The 21767-nt window shown below is 47.5% G+C and overlaps 1 protein-coding gene across 1 annotated transcript in view; it reads right to left on the bottom strand.

The window, feature by feature from the left end:
- Nucleotides 1-210: 210 nt before the first annotated feature.
- tbx21 (T-box transcription factor 21) overlaps nucleotides 211-21767 on the bottom strand; it is a 48578-nt gene continuing 27021 nt past the window's right edge. The window contains exons 2-6 of the mRNA XM_055656958.1: nucleotides 17334-17488; nucleotides 8186-8307; nucleotides 5309-5467; nucleotides 3426-3487; nucleotides 211-1062 (exon numbers count right to left, since the gene is read on the bottom strand). Coding sequence (XP_055512933.1) covers nucleotides 366-1062; nucleotides 3426-3487; nucleotides 5309-5467; nucleotides 8186-8307; nucleotides 17334-17488 — 1195 coding nt within the window. The 3' untranslated portion in view covers nucleotides 211-365. The remainder of the gene's footprint in view (nucleotides 1063-3425; nucleotides 3488-5308; nucleotides 5468-8185; nucleotides 8308-17333; nucleotides 17489-21767) is intronic.

Here is a 21767-nt window from a genome sequence, read left to right as displayed (position 1 = left end):
TCACTCTTTCTCTCTCTCTCTCACACTGTCACTCTTTCTCACACACACACACACACACTCCCTCTCTCACACACACTCACACTCACACACACACACACACTCACACTCACACTCACCACTCACTCACTCATACTCACCGACTCCCCCACCCTCTCCCCCCCCCCCCCCCCCCCCCTTCTCTCAGGACAAGTTGAGTGTAAGGTGATGGATATTAAAGGGACATTGCCCACTGTCTGGGCTGGTGTTGAGGGGGTGTGACACAGGGGTGGTGGCCAGTCTCAGGAGTTGGTAGCAGAGTGAGTTTGCAGCACACACACATATCACTGGCCAGGGTCTTGCCCGCCCGCTGCTGTCCGGGGAGTGACTCAGTTGGCGTAGAAACTGTAGTAGCCAGTATCGCTGCCGTTTTCCTTCTCGCTGCTCTGGTTGGGGGGCGAGTTCTCGGTGCTGGAGTTGTAGGGAGACACCTTCCTCCGTTTACACTCCACCTCGTACAGTCCCGAGTCGGAGGAGTCGGCCGACTTTACAGAGGGGGGCTCGAGCCAGGAGGAGTCCTCCGCTTCCTTGCTTTTGTCCTCCAGGCTGGGCAGCGCTGGCCTGGCTTCACCAACCGGTCTGTACCAGGTCAGAGCTGAGCCAGGCTTGCCGTGGTGGTACTGGCCGGCCGTTCCCCTGGCACCCCAGGTGTTGCCCGAACTGAATGGATGATCCTGGTAGTAACCAAGGGCATGGGGACTTGCTTGCAGAGGGAACCCCTTCATGCTGTAAGTCATAAACGCGTTCCCCGAGTAGTCGGGATCGTACGTGCTGAAATCCAGCCGGTTGGCGGTGGACTGCTGGACTGGGGACATGAACCAGCGGTGAGGGTTTGTGATGTCCTCCCTGTGCTTGGACGTGTGGGACATAGTCCGTTCCCCATTGTAGTACCTGCCCTGAGGCAGGGCATTCATGTACTGGTCGTGAAGGAAAGGCTGGTAACGAGGGCCAGGCACTATCTGCTGGCAGTTCTGCTGGTCGGGCGGAGAGGGAGTCAGGCGGTCTCCTTCCGAAGTGGTGTACATTCTGGAAAAAAACACACACAATTGCAGGGGAGGGTTAAACTTCTGAGGCAGAAACATCGCTCCTGAGGCAGTTAATAGACAATAGACAAGTAAGCAAGTAAGTAAGTTTATTGGCCAAGTATTCACATACAAGGAATTTGCCTTGGTGCTCCGCCCACAAGTGACAACATGACATAGTGACAGTTACGAATAACTCAGAAAACACTAAATATTAATAATAATAACACATTAATGATAAAACACCATTGATCAGTTGAGGCCAGTGAGGCCAGTTCATTGGCTATATTTAAGAGGGAGTTAGATGTGGCCCTTGTGGCTAAGGGGATCAGGGGGTATGGAGAGAAGGCAGGTACGGGATACTGAGTTGGATGATCAGCCATGATCATATTGAATGGCGGTGCAGGCTCGAAGGGCCGAATGGCCTACTCCTGCACCTAATTTCTATGTTTCTATGTTTCTATCAGGCATGTGTACCAACAAAATACCAGATCAAAGGGAGGCTACAGATTTTTGGCTGTTGAGTAGACAATAGACAATAGGTACAGGAGTTGGCCATTTGGCCCTTCGAGCCAGCACCGCCATTCAATGTGATCATGGCCGATCATCCCCAATCAGTACCCCATTCCTGCCTTCTCCCCATATCCCTTGACTCCGCTATTTTTAAGAGCCCTATCTAGCTCTCTCTTGAAAGCATCCAGAGAACCTGCCTCCACCGCCCTTTGAGGCAGAGAATTCCACAGACTGAGCGGAAAGGAACTGCCAAAGATACCATGTATCATTTTCCTTCCACTTCACAATTATGCACCACTTTGTGTTGGTCTATTACATAAAATCCCAATAAAATACATTTACGTTTGTGGTTGTAACGTGACAAAATGTGGAAAAGTTCAAGGGGTATGAAAACTTTTGCAAGCCACTGTAGATTGAAAAGTGTTGGAGTAATTTGGAGGGTCAGGCGGCATCTGTGGAGGAGAAGGCTGGCTGTCATTTCGGGTCGAGACCCTTCTTCAGACTGAAAGAAGTGTTCTGACACAAAACGTCGCCCATCCTTTTTCTCCAGAGATGTTGCCTGACCCACTGAGTTACTCCAGCATTTTGTGTCTATCTCATGCTTTACAGTTAATATTCCTTGCTGCAGTTTAGAGATGCAGCATGGAAACTGGCCCTTCAGCCCACCGAGTCTATGCCAGCCCTCCATTACCCTATTTTCACATCCACTTCTTACACACTAGGGACAATTTTACAGAGGCCCAATCAACAACAAACATCTTTGGGAACTTCTAGGAAAACAGAGCACCTGGAGGAAACCCACGCGGTCACAGGGAGAACGTACAAACTCCACAAGTACAGCACCCGTAGTCAGGATCGAACCTGGATCTCTGGCCCACCGAGTCTGCACCGAACACCCCCCGCATATTAACACAAGCCTACCCACACTAGGGACAATTCACCCTTATAGCAAGTATAAAAACACAAGCCAATTAACCTAGAAACATAGAAAATAAGTACAGGAGTAGGCCATTGAAGCCAGCACCACTATTCAATATGATCACGGCTGATCATCCCAAAATCAGTACCCCATTCCTGCTTTCTCCCCATATCCCTTGATTCCGTTAGCCCCAAGAGCTAAATCTAAATCTCTCTTGAAAACATCCAGTGAATCTGCCTCCACTGCCTTCTGTGAAGATTTCACTCCTTTTATAATAAACTTTAGGGAGTAAAAGCCGAGTTGATGCAATTCCTCTCATGTATATACCCACTATCCTGGGGATCAGGCTGGGTATCTGAAACCCCAAGCTGGCCATGTTGGAAGCAGATAAATTGGGGTTAAGAAAAAGTCACAATAACGTGCGTGGAAAATAATTTAAATAATCCACGCCCTGTGTGGGAGTTCTGTCCTGGGCCTCCTCCAGTGTCAGAGTGAGGCCCAGCGCAAATTGGAGGAACAGCACCTGATATTTAGCTTGGGTAGTTTTCACCCCAGCGGTATGAACATTGACTTCTCTAACTTCAAAAAGCCCATGCTTTCTCTCTCCCTCCCATTCCCCTGTCCAGTTCTCCCACTAGTCTTATGCCCCTGTCCCACTTAGGAAACCTGAACGGAAACCTCTGGAGACTTTGCGCCCCACCCAAGGTTTCCGTGCGGTTCCCGGAGGTTGCAGGTGGTTGCCGGAGGTTGCAGGTAGAGGAAGCAGGTAGGGAGACTGACAAGTCTATCTTTGTCCCGTCCCCCTCCCCTGACATCAGTCTGAAAAAGGGTCTCGACCCGAAAACGTCGCCCATTCCTTCTCTCCAGAGATGCTGCATCACCCGCTGAGTTACTCCACCATTTTGTGTCTATCTCGCATCATTAAATATACTTACGAGTCAAAATTATCTCGGAAGCCCTTTGCAAAAGGGTTGTGGTCTATTTTAAGTTGGGTGATCTGAAAAAGAAAGCATTCCAATGTGGTTAACCAGAGGTAGAAATCCCCCCCAAAAACTACTCACAAATTGGTTTAACATGTAAAAGGAACTGCAGATGCAGGTTTATACCAAAGATAGACACAAAATGCTGGAGCAACTCAGCTGGTCAGGCAACATCTCTGGAGAAAATAGATAGGCTAGTGTGAAGAAGGGTCCAGACCTGGAAAGTCACATATCCAATTTTTCTCCAGTGATGCTGCCTGACCCGCTGTGTTACTCCAGCACATTGCGCTTACCCAGTGTACAGCAGAATATGCTTTTCCTTTCCACTCAAGAGCTCGCTGCCCCGGAAAACCCTGTCTGCTCAGTTTAGGTCTAATTCTCAGTTTGGGTCGGCGAGGATAATCAACTCTTCAATCATCATTCATAAAATCAGGGAATGTCCTGCAGTGTAGGGAAGGATTCCACTCCAGGCTCATCCATGACATGGCTGCAAGGACGATCACAAGCATAGTCGTGATAAGTTTATTTGGCCTTCCATCACAGCGATGTGATGGATGTTGTAAATTATGTTGTGTCTTGGGTCTATTTGTTTGTAATGTATCGCTGCAGAAACGGCATTTCGTTTGGACCTCAAGGGGTCCAAATGACAATTAAATGTATCTTGTATCTTGTCTCTTGCCTACTATGGTGTTTTGTGATGAAGCAAAGCAAGAATTTCATTGTCGTATCAGGGACACATGACAATAAACTCTCTTGAATCTTGAATCTTCCATCAGGGTGGAAATGTCAGAGACTAGAGGGCATAGTGGTAAGGCGAGAGGAGATGTGTGTGCCAAGTCTATTTACAAAGAGAGCGGTGGGCGCCTGGAACGCTGGTGGAGACAGATATGGTAGATGCATTTAAAAAGCTTCTGGATAGGCACATGGATTTGCAGGGAGTGGAGGGATACGGATTATGCACAGGTCGAGGTTAGATTAGCACAGCATCATATTTAGCATGGGGCACTCTCACCCCAGGTCACCCACACACCCTGTGTTCCTTCCCCACTCCCACCAGTCCACATAGGTTCTCTCTCCCTTTGATCACCTTTTCATTTCTTGGGTGATCAAAGGGTTGTGGGAGCAGCTCGATTCTCCATCAGAAACAAACACAGTCATCCATTCAGTGTAGCAAGGAACTGCAGATGCTGGTTTAACTTGAAGATTTGACACAAAATGCTGGAGTAATTCAGCAGGACAGGGTTTCTTAGAAACATTGAAAAATAGGTGCAGGAGTAGGCCATTAGGCCCTTCGAGCTAGCACCGCCATTCAATGTGATCATTTAAAATCATTTCCCATTCCGGCTTTTTCCCCATATCCCTCGATTCCTTTAGCCCCAAGAGCTACATCTAACTCTCTTGAAAACTCTGAAGGGGCTGTCCCACTGTACAAGCTTATTCAAGAGCTCTCCCGAGTTTAAAAAAAAAAAATCAAACTCGTGGTAAGCACGTAGAATGTACGTCGGAGATCAGGGACGTCTCTTAACGGCTCGTAACGCTAACGGCAGGTACTCGGGAAACGCGGTAAGCTCGGGAAGACTCGTGAAGATTTTTCAGCACTGTGAAAAATGTCCACAGGAGCCCCGAGTACCTACGGGCGGCTATTACCGTAATTCTCCGAGTTCGAATCAGGGGAAACTCTGGAGAGCTCTTGAATTAGCTCGTACAGTGGAACAGGCCCTTTACTCTCTCAAGAGATGCTGCCTGTTCCGTTGAGTTACTCCAGCAATCCATTCAGAGTGTCGCCCCGACCAACAGAAACGTATCATCGGCTGAAACATTGACGGACTGTAACTCACATCAGCGTTCTGGTAGGCGGTGACGGCGATGAATTGCGTTTCGGGGAACGTGAACGCCTGCATCTTTGACGTGAGGTACGGCTCTTCGGTTCCGTCCTCCTTGACTTGCACCACGTGAAGTCGCGGCTGGTACTTGTGCAACGACTGCAGCACGATCATCTGTAACACAATCCCACACGTCAACGAGAGGGGAGGAGACGCCAACGATTACAACGCTGCCCAGTTTAAACGACACGCGGTGTAGCATTAGCATGGGCGCCGGCCAAGGCTCAAAACGTCATGCTACGGGGATCTCCTGCTGATTTCCACCCTCTGCACTCTAGTGCCAAAGACTGAGTACGTTGCCAAGGTACCAGAGGGTAACTGGTGCCAGGGGAACCTCAAAACACACACAAGTTCAAGACCAAATAGGCAAAGTCATGGTCTGCCTTCCAGAGTCGAGGACCAGAGGGCACAGACTCAGACTAAAAGGACTTACCTTTAGAAAGGAGACAAGGAGGAATTTCTTGACCTTTGATGGACAACACTTAGTACTTAGAGGGTGGTGATGTGAAATTCATTGCCACAGACAGCAGCAGAGGCCAAATCATCAAGTATTTTTAAAGTGGACATTGACAAATTCTTGATTAGGAAGGTGATGGGGAGAAGAAAGGGAAGTGGTGTTGAGTGGGGAAGATAGATCAGCCATGATTGAATGGCAGTGTAACTGATTCGGCTCCTATAACTGATGGCCTTATAAAATGGAATGCTTATCCAAGTAATCAAAGATTAACGGGCATAGCTTTAAAGTGAAAGGGGTAAAGCTTAGTTTAGAGATACAGCGTGGAAACAGGCCCTTCTGCCCACTGGGTCCGTGCCGCCCACCAATCCTTGTATATTAACGCCATCCTACACCCACTGCGGACAATGTTTACATTTACCAAGCCAATTAACCTACAAACCTGTACGTCTTTGGAGTGTGGGGGGAAACCAAAGATATCGGAGAAAACCCACACAGGTCATGGGGAGAACGTACAAACTCCGTACAGACAGCACCCGTGGTCGGGATCAGACCCTGGTCTCTGGCGAATGCATTCGCTGTAAGGCAGCAACTCTACCGCTGCGCCACTAAAAGGAGGTGGGCCGTGCAATCTTTCAACACAGAGAGTGGAGGGAGCCTGGAACACACTGCTGTGGGCGGTGGTGGAGGCAGATATGATAGTGTTATTTTAAGAGGCTTTGAGAAAGGCACGTGGATGTGGAGGGATTGGGATCACGTGCAGGCGTGCAGGAGATTAGTTTACTTGGCATCATGTTCTGCACGGGCATGGTGGGTCGAAGGGCCTGTTGTTGCGCTGTGCTTTTTTAATGTTCTATTTTCTTACCAGATATGACTGGAGGCCGGTTCTCTAGATACTTTCAAGAGAGAGCTAGCTAGGGCTCTTAAAGATAGAGGAGTCGCGGGATATGGGGAGAAGGCAGGAATTGATTGTGGATGATCAGCCATGATCAAATTGAATGGCGGTCGGTGCTGGCTCGAAGGGCCGAATGGCCTGCTCCTGCACCTATTGTGTATTGTCTATGACAACAATGAATACAATGTTGAGTAGTTAGGGGCGGGAAGCTAGGGGGCAGTGGAGGGCAGGAGCATGATTCAACATGGAGGAGCTCTGGCAATGTAAACACTGCATTTAAGCATGGTCCATGTTGCCACATATTGTAGGCAGGTGCCCTGCTCGCCCAACAGTTGCCCGCCTCTACTCTGCTCCACCTCTGTGGTGTTCTGCAGAAGATCCTTTCTCAGTGTTGGTCTCATTGACGATCATTGCACACCCCCAAAACATCAGGAGATGCATTGCTCAATATTCATGCTGCACTTTTCAGCCAAACTTCTTATTTAATAACCAATCCTTTCTTAGAAACTCTCGGGGGAATATTACATTTCCTTGATCCTTGAGGTAGATCCGCGCGCCCTCCAGCAAGTGGGTCAATGTTCATCGCCAACTTAGAGCGCAATTGACAGTCAAGACCCAGCTGAGATTGGGTCCACTCCAGGGTCATGTTCTGCCTCATCTCATGGGCTTGAACTTCGAAGTACAGATGGGTGACAGTCAGAGCACTACTCCCGCTGAGAAGAAACATAGAAACGTAGGTGCAAGAGTGGGCCATTCGGTCCTTCTAGCCAGCACCGCCATTCATATGTGATCATGGCTGGCCATCTAAAATCAGTACCCCGTTCCTGCTTTGCCCCCATAATCCCTTGATCCTTGAATGTGGAATTCTCTGCCACAGAACGTCATTGAGGCCAGTTCATTGGCTATATTTAAGAGGGAGTTACAGTAGATGTGGCCCTTGTGACTAAAGGGATCAGGGGGTATGGAGAGAAGGCAGGTACAGGATACTGAGTTGGATGATCAGCCATGATGATATTGAATGGCGGTGCAGGCTCGAAGGGCCGAATGGCCTACTCCTGCACCTATTTTTTATGTTTCTATGATTCCTTTAGCCCTAAGAGCTAAATCTAACTCTTGAAAACATCCAGCGAATTGGCCTCCACTGCCTTCTGTGGCAGTAGAATTCCACAGATTCACAACTCTCTGGGTGAAAAGTTTTTTTTTTTTTTTCTCATCTCAGTCCTAAATGGCCGACCTCTTATTTCTTTCTAAGGAAGGATTGGATATTAAATAAGAAAGGTTGGCTGAAAAGCGTTGTATGAATATTGAGCAATGCATCACCTGTTCCTTTGGGGGCTCACAATGATAGTCAACAAGACCAGCGCTGGGTAAGGATCTTCTGCATATCTCCACAGATGTTGAGGGCCAGTGGTTTAGGAAGGGAGGTAGGTCCTGTTTTGTTAAAGTAGATGCCTCGCTGCAATAACGGGGAGACCTGACTTACCTGGGTGACGTTGTTGGATGCTCCTTTGTTGTTGGTCAGCTTGAGTTTCCCAAAGGAGATTTCCTGCCGCATCCAGTGGGCTCCTGTGTTTGGTGAGTCCGGGTGCATGTACATCCGGTTTCCTGCAATGGCATAAATGGGTCCAAAGCACAAAGTCAGGCAGATAGATGCACTGCACTTCCAACCCGACCATGAGGAATGGTTTCAGATCCCAACTCTTGCTGTATGTGGGAATTGACTGTGACATAGAACATGGAAGAGTGCAGCACAGGAACGGACGGGGCCCTTCGGCCCACAATGTTTGTGCTGTACGTGAGGCCAAGTTAAACTGATCTCATTTGCCTGCACATGATCCCTATCCCATCTATTCGCTACAATGCCATGTGCCTGTCTAAAAGCCTCTTAGAACGCCACTCTTGTACCTTCCTCCACCACCACTCCAGTTCCCCCATTACTTTCTCTGCAAGGGCGGCGGGGTGGTGCAGAGTAGAGTTGCTGCCTTACAGCGCCAGAGATCCAGGTTTGATCCCGACTACGGGTGCTGTCTGTATTTTGTTTGTATTTCTCCCCGTGACCTGCGTGGGTTTTCTCCAGGGATTGCTCCGGTTTCCTCCCACACTCCAAAGACGTACAGATTTGTAGGTTAATTGGCTTAGTAAAATTGTAAATTGTCCCTAGTGGTTAGATGAGTGTTAGTGTACGGGGATTGTTGGTCGGCATGGACTCGGTGGGCCGAAGGGCCTGTTTCCGTGGTGTATCTCTAAATTAAAAAATATTTGCCCCGCACATCTCCGTTAAACTCCCTGTCTCACCATACACACATGTCCTCCAGTGATGGGACATTTCCACCCTGAGAATAAGATTCAGAATGTCTACGTATCATAATGAATGGCGGTGCAGGAAATAGCCTCCTCCTGCACCCATTTTCTATGTTTTCTATGTATCAGTGCCTCTCACAATTCTATATACTTATATCAAATCTCTCCTCAAACTCCAGCGTTCAAGAACAAACAATTCAAGGCTATCCAACCTCTCCCTGTTGCTGAAACCCTCTAATCTGGTCAGTGTTCTGGTAAAGGGCCTGTCCCACTTGGCGTTATTTCGGCAACTGTCGGCATCATTGACTGACCTAGCAGGTCACCGAGAAAGTCACGGCATGACGATGTATTGACCCGCGGAGTTTCCTCAAGTCTTGAACATTTTGTTTTCGTCGCCGCTGGATTTTGAAATGTTCAAAAGCTTTCGGCAACCCAGATACATCAGTCAATGACGCCGGCAGTCGCCTGAAAAAATCACCAAAGTGGGACAGGCCCTTAAACCATCCTCCATATCCTCTCTAAAGCCTCCACATCTTTCCTGTAATGGGACGACCAGAACTGCAAGCAGGTGGCCAAATGGCTCCTCTCCTGTTACAACAACGGCGTGTGAATGGCGGTGCTGGCTTGAAGGGCCGAATGGCCCACCGTCCGACACCTATTTTATGTTTCTATATTTCTATGTTTCTAGTCCCAGTTTACTAGAGTTTACAAGAATGAAAGGGGATTTAATTAAAACCTACAAAATCCTAACTTAAAAAAACAACTGTGGCTTATTCGTGTGATGGAGTTTCTCTTGATGTACGGTGAGTGTCAGGCTTAGTACTAAAATGAAGAGCAATGAATTCACAGAGAAACTGGAGAGCCGTGGTATTCGCTACAACAAAAGGTGATGAAACTGTTGGATGTTTTTAAGAACGAGTCAGAAAACTTTATAGACACAAGGACCTCATGAGCAAAACACAAACTGCTGGAAGACTAATGTTGCAGGAAGGAACTGCAGATGTTGGTTTAAATCGAAGATAGGCGCAAAATGCTGGAGTAACCCGTCGGGACAGGCAGCATCTCTGGAGAGAAGGAATGGGTGACGTTCCGGGATGAGGCCCTTCAAGGGCGGTCACCCGAAACGTCACCCATTCCTTCTATCCATGAATGCTGCTAGTCCCGACGAGTTACTCCAGCATTTTGTGTCTATCTGCTGGAAGACCAACATGGGTCATGGAAGCATCTATGGAGAAAATGGACAGATGCCATTTTGGCTCAGGGCCCTTCTTCAAACTGGTGTTTGATCCCAACCCGAAACATTGCCTGTACATTTCTTCCACAGTGCTGCCTCACCTGCAGAGTTCCTCCAGCACTTTGTGCTTTGGTCAAGAATGCAGCATCTGTGGTTCCTTTCGTCTCCTTGTGTCTTGAAGCAATAGGTTTGGCAGAATCTACTGTCATAATTGAGATACAGCGTGGAAACGGGCAGTTCGGCCCGCTATAGGTTTGGCAGAATCTACTGTCTTAATTGAGATACAGCGTGGAAACGGGCAGTTCGGCCCGCTGAGTTCACCCCGACCAGCGATCACCCGTATACTAGCTCTATCCTGCACTCCAGGGACAATTTGCAGAAGCCAATTAACCTACAAACCTACACGTCTTTGGAGTGTGGGTGGAAACCTGAGCACCCAGAGAAAACCCACCAGGTCACAGAGAGACCGTACAAACTCCGCACAGACAGCATTTGTAGACAGGATTGAAACCGGGTCTCAGGCGCTGTGAGGCAGCAACTCTACCGCTGCGCTACAAAGCCGCTCGACACGGTCTATTGTCTTGCAGCAAACACACAGAGGACTATGCACAGATCAGTGGGTGGATGTTTGTAGTTTGTCTGGTTGTTTGTTTGTTAGTTTTTTTTGCACAAAAGTCCGCGAGCATTGCCACTTTTCATTTCACTGCACATCTTGATGAATAAACTTGACTTGACTTGGATAATCAATTATTGATGCTATTGATCACATCGTGCATTGCCAGCCCCAAAACTAAAAGGTAGTTAAAGACAGCAAAACACACAAAGTACTGGAGTAACTCAGCGGGTCCGGCAGCATCTGCGGAGGGAATGGGCAGATTTTCAGGGTGGAACCATCATTCAGACTGATGGCTTACGTGGGGGCTCAGAGAGGTTTGTTGTAATGATATCCGAAACCAGTGGAGGGCACTATCACTCAACTCTGTGGACAGCAAACGTTGCAGCAACATTGAGTTTATCCAACTCAAAACTTTGGAAATCCCTTTGGACGGTTGAAGGGGGGGGGGGGGATCGGGGAGATAGGTAGCTGAGGGCGACACTGTTCCTGCTAGAGGAAGGCAGAAAATTGTTCCTTCCCTCTGCGAACCATCTATTAAACTCTTTCCTAAAGCCCGTGCTAGAAGACAGGACATAGAACAGCACAGGAACAGGCCCTTCGGCCCACAGTGTCCATGCTGGACACCATGCCAAATTAAACGAGTCTCCTCTATCAGCACGCGATCCATATCCCTCCATTCCTTGCATCTTAATGGCAGTGCCCGTATGTGTAATAAATGCAAAATGAATTTCACTCTGCAGTTGCTTATGTGGCAACTAACGCACTCTTGATTGTCGACTATCCACGTGCTGCTCCAATATTCCCTTCAATGCCAACATCTTATCCATCCCTGCCACCCACCCCTGGCATCGCATTCAATGCATCCACCCCTCTCTTGTGTAAAAAACTTGCCCGCTCTCATCTCCTTTCAAACTTTGCCCCTCTCACCTTAAAGCTACGCCCTTTAGTCTTTGACATTTCCACCCGAGGAACAAGGGTCTACCCTATCTATGGTCTGAAGAAGGGTCTCGACCCGAAACGTCACCCATTCCTTCCCTCCAGAGATGTTGCCCGCCCTGCTGTGTCTATCCTCCCATATTATATATTTCTATCAGCTCTCAGCCTCTGAAACTCCACAGAGCAAATAAAGGAAGTTGTTTTTAAAAAACACTCACATCCTAGTTTGAGCCTGAAAAATCAAGGGGTTGAAGGCAGGAATGTTAGCAGACAAGGGGTCTAGTGGATAATGTGCAGAGGCCCAGATGGTGTAGTATTGGATTATTATAAAGTAAAACTGGTTGGAAAATATTACAGTGCATTCAGCACCAGGACACCTGATCGCTGCTGGAAAAGTCATGACATGAGCCATGGAAAGTGTTTGTTTAAAGGTCTGTGGACAGTGAAACCCAGTAACTGCACAATTTCCAGGAGTGGGCATGTGGAATAAGTGTTGTGGGGGTGAATTCCATTCTAAACCCTTTTATAGATGGGCCGTTCTGCCTCGTGCATGAAACAGCTTTAAGATGAGAGCCATGTTTCCCCGTGTGTAGAGACCTCCGACTCTGCCAATTCTGCAGCTCCAGAATCTTTACAACGGAAATCTTACTCATAGTCCTCCCTTGTTTACTTTAGTTTGGTTTAGTTTAGAGATACAGCGCGGAAACGGGCCCTTCGGCGCATCGGGTCCACGCCGACCAGCGATCCCCGCACATTAACACTATCCTACACCCACTAGGGAAAATATTTGCATTCATACCAAGCCAATTAACCTACAAACCTGTACGTCTTATGGAGTGTGGGAGGAAACCGAAGATCTCGGAAAAAACCCATGCAGGTCACGGGCAGAATGAACAAACTCCGTACAGGCAGCACCCGTAGTCGGGATCGAACCTGGGTCTCCGGTGCTGCATTCGCTGTAAGGCAGCAACTCTACCGCTGCGCCACCGTGACCGCCCTTATAAGAAGGAACTGTGGATGCTGCTTTATACCATAGATAGAAACAAAGCGCTGGAGTAACTCAGCGTGGGGTCAGGCAGCATCTCTGACCCAAAACGCCGTTGATCATTTTCCTTCAGGGATGCTGCCTGACCTGCTGAGTTATTCCAGCACTTTGCGTCTATCTTCCTAACATGTTGCCGGAGAATTGAATTGTTAGGAACCGTACCAACGTTAGACCAGGTTAATTCCCGGGATGGTGGGACAGACACATGATGAAAGAATGGGTCGACTGGGCTTGTATTCACTGGACTTTAGAAGGACGAGAGTGGATCTTATAGAAACATATAACATTCTTAGAGGATTGGACAGGGTAGATGCAGGAAAAATATTTGCCGATGTTGGGGGAGTCCAGAACCAGGGAGGGGTCACAGTTTAAGAATAAGGGGTGGGCCATTTAGGACTGGGATGAGGAAAAACGTTTTCACCCAGAGATTTGTGAATCTGTGGAATTCACTGCCACAGAAGGCGGTGGAGGCCAATTCGCTGGATGTTTTCAAGAGAGTTGGATTTAGCTCATAGGGCTAACGGAATCAAGGGATATGGGGGAAAATCAGGAATGGGGTACTGATTTTAGATAATCAGCCGTGATCATATTGAATGGAGGTGCTGGCTCGAAGGGCCGAATGGCCTACCCCTGCACCTATTTTCTCTGTTTCTTTCACTGCTCCTTCAGTTGGTTTGAGATTGATTAAGTTTGAGATGCTGAAGGTGCTTGACTGTTCACTTCATCAGGTGTTGGTGAAAGGTGGTACAAAGCACCATCGCAAAGAAGAGCTCGCTATCTCCAAATGCAGGTCAATATTCACCCTCCACCAAACTTCACTGACACAGGTCGGCCGGCCATTGCACCTAACCGTGCTTGAGAACTTGCTGTGTGCAACTCAGCTGTTGTGCTTCACACATTCGATCAGCAGGTACATTGCAAAAATGTTGCACTGTGGTAAACCAGAATAGAATTCACAGTGGGTGGTGGGTGTACGGAACAAGCTGCCAGAGGAGGTAGTTGAGGCTGGGGCTATCCCATTGTTTAAGAGACAGTTGGACAGGTACGTGGATAGGACAGGTTTGGAGGGGGTTATTTTTATTTATTTTTTTTAGAAAATAGGTGCAGGAGTGGGCCATTCGGCCCTTCGAGCCAGCACCTCCATTCAATATGATCATGGCTGATCATCCAACTCAGTACCCCATTCCTGCTTTTCCCCCATATCCCTTGATCCCTTTAGCCACAAGGGTCACATCAAACCCTCTTAAATATAGCCAATGAACTGGCCTCAACTACCTTCTGTGGCAGAGAGTTCTTGGTTATGGACCAAGTGCAGGCAAGTGGGACTAGTGTAGCTGGGACATTGTTGGCCGGCGTGGGCGAGTTGGGCCAAAGGGCCTGTTTCCACACTGTATCACTCTATGACTCTGATGGCCTAGGCTTGCAATTAAGTGCTGTACCAAGGCAAGCCGTTTAATACTCTCACTAGAGGAGTCACAGGTGCAGCTATACACTGTGCGTGAATTTGACGCAAGAACAAACAACGTTTTTTGCCGTCTTGAAAGGGGGACTTCAACCGTTACAAATCAACCTCTGATTTACCCACAAACTTAACCAACACCAGATGTGCTGCTCATTTGTTAATGATCTGATGAATGGGATATCTGGCTGGCTGTTAATGGGACCATTAACAAGTCGTTAACATCCAGGAATGTGATTTAAAGCACCAGTTTTATGATCCTACTGTAAAGAATGAATGCAGTTCACTCGAGCTGAATGCAGTTCACCTCAGAACAACAGACAGCCAGCCACGTCATCTCTATAATAATAATAATAATAATCTTATTTCTATAGCACATTTTTAGTCAACTTGCATTGACCCCGAAGTGCTTCACATAATTACATTACATTTATACACAGGCAAAGGTGGGTGAAGTGTCTTGCCCCAAGGACACAACGACAGTATGCACTCCAAGCGGGATTCGAACCGGCTACCTTCGGTTTCTCTATTGTCTTGTGTACAGTGACAAGTTTCTGGTGCACACTATCAAGTCAGCGGAAAGACAAAGTTGCCATGATTCCACCTGCCCCTTAGAACCAACCCGTTGGGGCAACAGAATCAGCCGTGCGACATATTCAGCCTCAGTAATTTCTAGGATTCTCACCACATCACTTGACAATGCCGAATGCTGACTCAGGCCATCTGCAAACCTTTGCTCCTCTGATACATGTTTGCTCAGCAGGTTATGTGTTAACCATGCCTCAGTGCGTGCTGTTGTCACCTCAGAAGGGTGTGGTTTCAGGTTGCAGAGATGCAAGCACAAAACCTCTTTAATACCTTGCTTGGTATTCCATCGCTGTAGTGAGGTACTGTTAGAGGCATCGCTTTGTGATGTCAAACTGAACCAACTTAAATAAAAACATCACCCCCGATTTCTCTCTCGCCCAACAAAATTGAGAGCAAAATATTTTGCCGAATAAAGTTTCCTTTTGTGGTAACACACTGGTTTGAACTGGCTCTGTATTTTCTACATTACAACAGTTGCCCAGACTGCAGAAATATTCTGCTGGTGTTGAATATATAACGGGGTAAAGTTAGCAATTTGTGTAAGTTATTCCATAAGAAGGGCATCACGGTGGAGCAGTGGCAGAGTTGCTGCCTTACAGCGGCACCTACAGTGCCAGAGACCCGGGTTGGATCCTGACTATGGGTGCTGTATGTACGGAGTTTGTACGTTCGGCCTATGACCTGCGCGGGTTTTCTCCGACACCTTTGGATTCCTCCCACACTCCGAAGGCAGGTTTGGAGGCTAATTGGCTGGGTAAAATTGTAAATTATCCCCAGTGTGTATGGGGAGGAGATTGAGAGGGGATCTTATAGAAACTTACAAAATTCTTAAGGGGTTGGACAGGCTAGATGCAGGAAGATTGTTCCCGATGTTGGGGAAGTCCCGAACAAGGGGGTCACAGTTTAAGGATAAGGGGGAAAATCTTTTAGCACCGAGATGAGAAAAACATTTTTTTCATACACAGAATCTGTGGAATTCTCTGCCACAGAAGGTAGTTGAGGCCACAGTTCATTGGCTATATTTAAGTGGGAGTTAGATGTGGCCCTTGTGGCTAAGGGGATCAGGGTGTATGGAGAGAAGGCAGGTACGGGATACTGAGTTGGATGATCAGCCATGATCATATTGAATGGCGGTGCAGGCTCGAAGGGCCGAATGGCCTACTCCTGCACCTAATTTCTATGTTTCTATGTAGGTGTGCGGGGATCGCTGGGCAGCGCGGACTCGGTGGGCCGTAGGGCCTGTTACCGCACTGTATCTCTAAATTAAGTTAATTGCAGTTATTTTCATACAATCAGAGGGGGGGTCGCGTATACTTATATCTAATCTCAATCGATACAGATTGAGAACGAGATACCAAGATCGAGATTTAGTTTTGTTTCGAGATACAGCATGGAAACAGGCCCTTCGGCCCACCAAGTCCACGTCCACCTGCAACCCCGTACACCACCACTATCCTACACAGGAGGGCCAATTTACAATCTTTTCCAAAGCCACTTAACCTACAAACCTGTACGTCTTTGGAGTGTGGGAGGAAACCGGAGCACCCGGGGAAAACCCACAGGAAGAAGATACAAACTCCATACAGACAGCACCCGTAGTTGGGATTGAACTGGGTCTCTGGCGCTGTAAGGCAGCAACCTTACCGCTGTGCCACCGTGCCGCCCATGTGATTTCTGGTCACATGAACAGGCACGGAAATCGCTGCCAAAACATGCGGGGGAGGGGGGGGGACGGGACACGTTTTCTTGGCACCGCACCCCTGCGCCCACACGCGAGGCTTCGGCCATGGGCCCTGTGGACGGTAACATCGGGAGCTGACCCGGTTGGTGACCGACTCCGAACACCAGCAACGGCAGCGTCGTCCTCCCCGAATCGTGGGGCTTGAATCGGCCCGTTCACGCCGGGTCTTTCATCGGCAGGCGGGGGCTTCAACATTGGGAGCATCGGTCGCCTCGATGTAGCAGTTTGATTTGAAGCCGCGCCGGGCGCTGAAAGGCCCCACGAATGGGCCGATTCAGTCCTTAGATTATGTCCGGATCACAAAACATGGTGGGGGGGGGGGGGGAATCGTGCAAGAGAATCAGACCTGAAGAAGGGTCTCGACCCAAAACATCACCCATTCCTCATCTCCAGGGATGCTGCTTGTCCCGCTGAGTTACTACAGTATTTTGTGTCTATCTTGGGTAGAACTAGATAGATTATTGGTTACAATAAAATATATAGTGGAATTGCTGAGGAAAATGTGATTGTATCCTGCATAGTAGGGACTACAGGATGATGAATGTATCTTGACCCATGCACTCGCATCTACTGCCTCCTATAAACTCCAGACAAGGCAGTAGATACGTGTACATGGGCCAGAGGCCGGTAGGTACTTTTCTCCCCATGCAAGCCCATTCCCTCAGTAACCATTCAATGAATGCACATTGCTTCCGTCTGCTGTACACTGACCTTGCATGTTGCCTTCTGCCTTGCCGCACTGCACCCACTTTCCTCCCTGGTATCGCCAGTGATGTTGGTCTGCCAGGATAACATCCACATAAATGTTATAGTGGGCAGAAGGATCCAGGCCCGTGATGTTAAAACTCAGGAAAGGAAACATCCGCCTGGAAGAAGGGGAGAAAAATATTAGCACTTAGTATCTTGGGAAAACATCGAAACGTAGAAATTAGGTGCAGGAGTAGGCCATTCGGCCCTTCGAGCCTGCACCGCCATTCAATATGATCATGGATGGTCATCCAACTCAGTATCCTGTACCTGCCTTCTCTCCATACCCCCTGATCCCTTTAGCCACAAGGGCCACATCTAACTCCCTCTTAAATATAGTCAATGAACTGGCCTCAACTACCTTCTGTGACAGAGAATTCCAGAGATTCAACACTCTCTGTGTGAAAAATGTTTTTCTTATCTCGGTCCTAAAAGATTTCCCCCTTATCCTTAAACTGTGACCCTTTGTTCTGGACTTCCCCAATATCGGGAACAATCTTCCTGCATCTAGCCTGTCCAACCACTTAAGAATTTTGTATGTTTCTTAAGATCCCCCCTCAATCTTCTAAATTCTAGCGAGTACAAGCCGAGTGTATCCAGTCTTTCTTCATATGAAAGTCCTGGCATCCCAGGAATCAGTCTGGTGAACCTTCTCTGTACTCCCTCTATGGCAAGAATGTATTTTCTCAGATTTGGAGACCAAAACTGTACGCAATACTCCAGGTGTGGTCTCACCAAGACCTTGTACAACTGCAGTGGAACCTCCCTGCTCCTATACTCAAATCCTTTTGCTATGAATGCTAACATACCTTTCGCTTTCTTTACTGCCTGCTGCACCTGCATGCCTACTTTCAATGACTGGTGTACCATGACACCCAGGTCTCGTTGCATCTCCCCTTTTCCTAATCGGCCACCATTCAGATAATGAACTGTTTGACAATAGACTTTCCAGTGCATTCATGAGAATTGGTCAGAGTTTAGACTTAGTTTCAGGCTGTAATACATCAATTCTAATGAAAGGTCATGGATTTAATTCAGTTGAGATAAGTGAGTTGAGTTTAGCGTGGAAACAGGCGTGGAAACAGGCCCTCCAGCCAAACGAGTCCACACTGACCAGCAATTACCCATGTACTGAAGAAGGATCTTGACCCAAAACGTCACCCATTCCTTCTCTCCAGAGACTCCAGCTTGTGGTGTCTACCCATGTACTATATATGAACTACAATAGTGCTATCCTATACACTAGAGACAATTTACAGAAGCCAATTAATCTACACACCTGCAGGTCTTTCGAATGTGGGTGGAAACAGCCCCTTCAGGCCACCGTATACACACCGACTAGTGATAAGCCGGTAGACTAGCAACTATCCTACACACTTGGGCCAGTTTACAATTTTTTACCGAAGCCAATTAAACTAGCAACCTGTACATCTATGGAGTGTGGGAGGAAACAGGGAATTGAATCTGAATCTGAATCTGAATACGTACACACTCCCTGTGTAATCTGAATATTGTAACATCACCATCTGAAGTGGTGACCAAATTGCTTTGCCTCGCTTTTTACACCAAATCATTTGACTATGTGCTACAAGCACTTGACGGCTGGTCAAGATATGGACAGTCTCTCCAGAATGGTATTTTCTTTTTTAATTAGAGATGGCCCAGTGATATATAAAGATTTCTCCTGCTATGATATCTCAGGTCGTGACTCACCTCTCCTTCTACACATGAAAAATAATATATTTTTAAGAGTTGGATTGTTGGTTAAAATCTTGATCTCGGTTTAGACAAACGTGAGGCACTTTCACTGTTGCAAAAGAGTCATATTGATAGAGCATGGAAACAAGCCCTTCAGCCCAACTTGCCCACACCGACCAACATGGCCCATCTACACTAGTCCCACCTGCTTGCGTTTAACCCATATCCCTATAAACCTATCCTATCCATGTAATTGCCAGCGTTTAATTCTGAAATGTAGGTTGTTGCCTGGAGTAACTCAGCGGGTCAGGCAGCATCTCTGGAGAGAAAGAATAGGTGACCCTTCGGATTGGAACCGTTCTTCAGACCGCTGAGTTACTCCAGCATATTGTGTCTTATCTTATCTGACCTAATGGTTTACACACACATTCCCAGTGTCAGACTCATTACACTTTACAAAACAGCACAACAAGTTAAAGATTGACTGGCTGAATTTCTTTTCAGAATTGCCTACACTTTTGAGTCAACTTACTTCAAATCAAACAATGATACAGACGGATGCTGAAGATTTGAAAGAAACACATACACCATTCTCTTTGAACATGCAATGGTATATTTCTATATAAAAACGTTTGTCAAAACCGGGATCAAAATTGTAAGCAAGTCTTGCCTGACCAACAATCTAACTCTTAAGATTTCCCTTCTAATGTGTAGGAGAGGTGAGTCGCTACCTGAGATATCATAGCAGGAGAATTCTTAATCACTGGGCCATCTCTTCTAAAGAAAGAAATACAATGTTGGACGGAGAGCCTGTCCATACCTTAGCGAGTCCTCAAATGCTTGTAGCGTGCAGTCAAATGTTTCAGTGCAATGAAACAAGGCCAGCAATTTGATTTCCATATATCTCAAAACCATGACACAGTCAATGATGTCAATGGAAAATACCTTGCAAGGAGTTGTGGATCCAAGCTTCAATGAGATCAAGACACTTGTTTAACCATAGATGTTGTAGGACTATTTATTATGAAACGATACGAGGTGTTAAAGATTTAGACCATCTGATTTTATGCTGCTCTTAGGGAATGGAGGTGAGAAGCTGCTGAAGCAATGGTGGGGAAGCTGATATATTTCCCCCATTGTGATGCGGATGAGTTACTCATTCGATTTAAATATGCGAGCAGTCCACAAATACTGGAGTCAGTCCTAAGATTCAGATTCAATTTTAATTGTCCTCGTCAGTGTACAGTACAGAGACAACGAAATGCATTACTAAACACCCAACTCTCTGCGAAAACAGGAACCACTGAAGTTCACAGTATTCCCAACTATTCATGGGCTCCAGCACCTTCGTAGCTTATTTTGCACAGATATTATGTATTGTAAAATTCACCGGGGTAAAGGGCCTGTCCCACTTACGCAACTTTTTCGGCGACTTGCCGGCACCCATCTAAGGTCGTTGCAGGTTGCCGAGAATTTTCAACATGTTGAAAATCCAGCGGCAACCGGAACAAGGTACGACTCTTTGGGTGACTATTCACGACCGTACAGGCTTCACCCCGCCACATGTCGCCATGGTGTCGCCTGTATGGTCGTGAGTCGTCTCCTCAGTCGCCCAAAGAGTCGTAGCGTCTTTCTGGTCTCCGCTGAATTTTCAACACGTTGTAAATTTCCGGCGACCTGCAACGTCCTACGGCGGGTGCCGGCAGTTGCCGAAAAAGTCGCGTAAGTGGGACAGACCCAGTAGGAATTCATCTTTGTCAGTAGTAAACGTTGACATAATTTGAACGTAGAAACAAGGAACAGCGGATGCTTTTGATGTTTAGTTAGTTGTGCAATTGACTTTCCTGCATTCTGGGCCTGTTCCACTTGGAGATTTTTTGGGCAACTGTCAGTGACCGTCATAGTTGTAGCAGGTCGCAGAAAAACCGGTGACGACCCACGTCAGCCTGGCTACAACCTACGACAGCACCCACGTCAGGAGCTCAAGCTACGCTCATTGGCGTTAAACCCACTGTCTCCGAACAATTTTTCAACATGTTGAAAATTGAGCGGCGAGCAGAATGACGCTACAATTTTTTTGCGCGAATGAGGAGACCGCCGGCGAACATGTGCCGACAAACTAGTCGCCTGTAGTTGCCTAAAAAAATCACCTAAGTGGGACAGGCTCATTAGGATGTTTAAATGGGAGATCATAGACAGGAGATTATAGGGGTGGTGCGGTGGCACAGCGGTAGAGTCGCTGCCTTGCAGTGCTCACAGCGCCAGAGACCCAGGTTCAATCCCGCCTACGGGTGCTGTTCGTACGCTCTCCCCGTGACCGCGTGGGTTTTCCCCGGGATCTTCGGTGTCCTCCCACACTCTGAACACGCACAGGTTTGTAGGTTAATTGGTTGGTGTAAATGTAAAATTGTCCCTAGTGTGTGTGTGGGATAGTGTTAATGTGCGGGGATTGCTGGTTGGTGCAGACACGGGGTGGGTCGAAAGGCCTGTTTCCGCGCTGTAGTTCTAAACTAAACCAATAAAGTCACCCAGCATGGAAACAGGCCCTTCGGCCCACTGAGGCTGCCATCTTTCTATACTAATCTTGTGCTACTACCGTTTTTTTATTTCTCCCCGCATTGCCATCAACCCACCCTCACCTCCACAATCTACTGATCACCTGCACACCAGGGAAATGAGCATTTCCCAATTCAAAGCTTC

The sequence above is a fragment of the Leucoraja erinacea genome, chromosome 27 (assembly GCF_028641065.1).
Source record: "Leucoraja erinacea ecotype New England chromosome 27, Leri_hhj_1, whole genome shotgun sequence".
Lineage (NCBI taxonomy): Eukaryota > Metazoa > Chordata > Chondrichthyes > Rajiformes > Rajidae > Leucoraja > Leucoraja erinaceus.
This window is presented reverse-complemented; position numbering and strand designations above follow the sequence as displayed.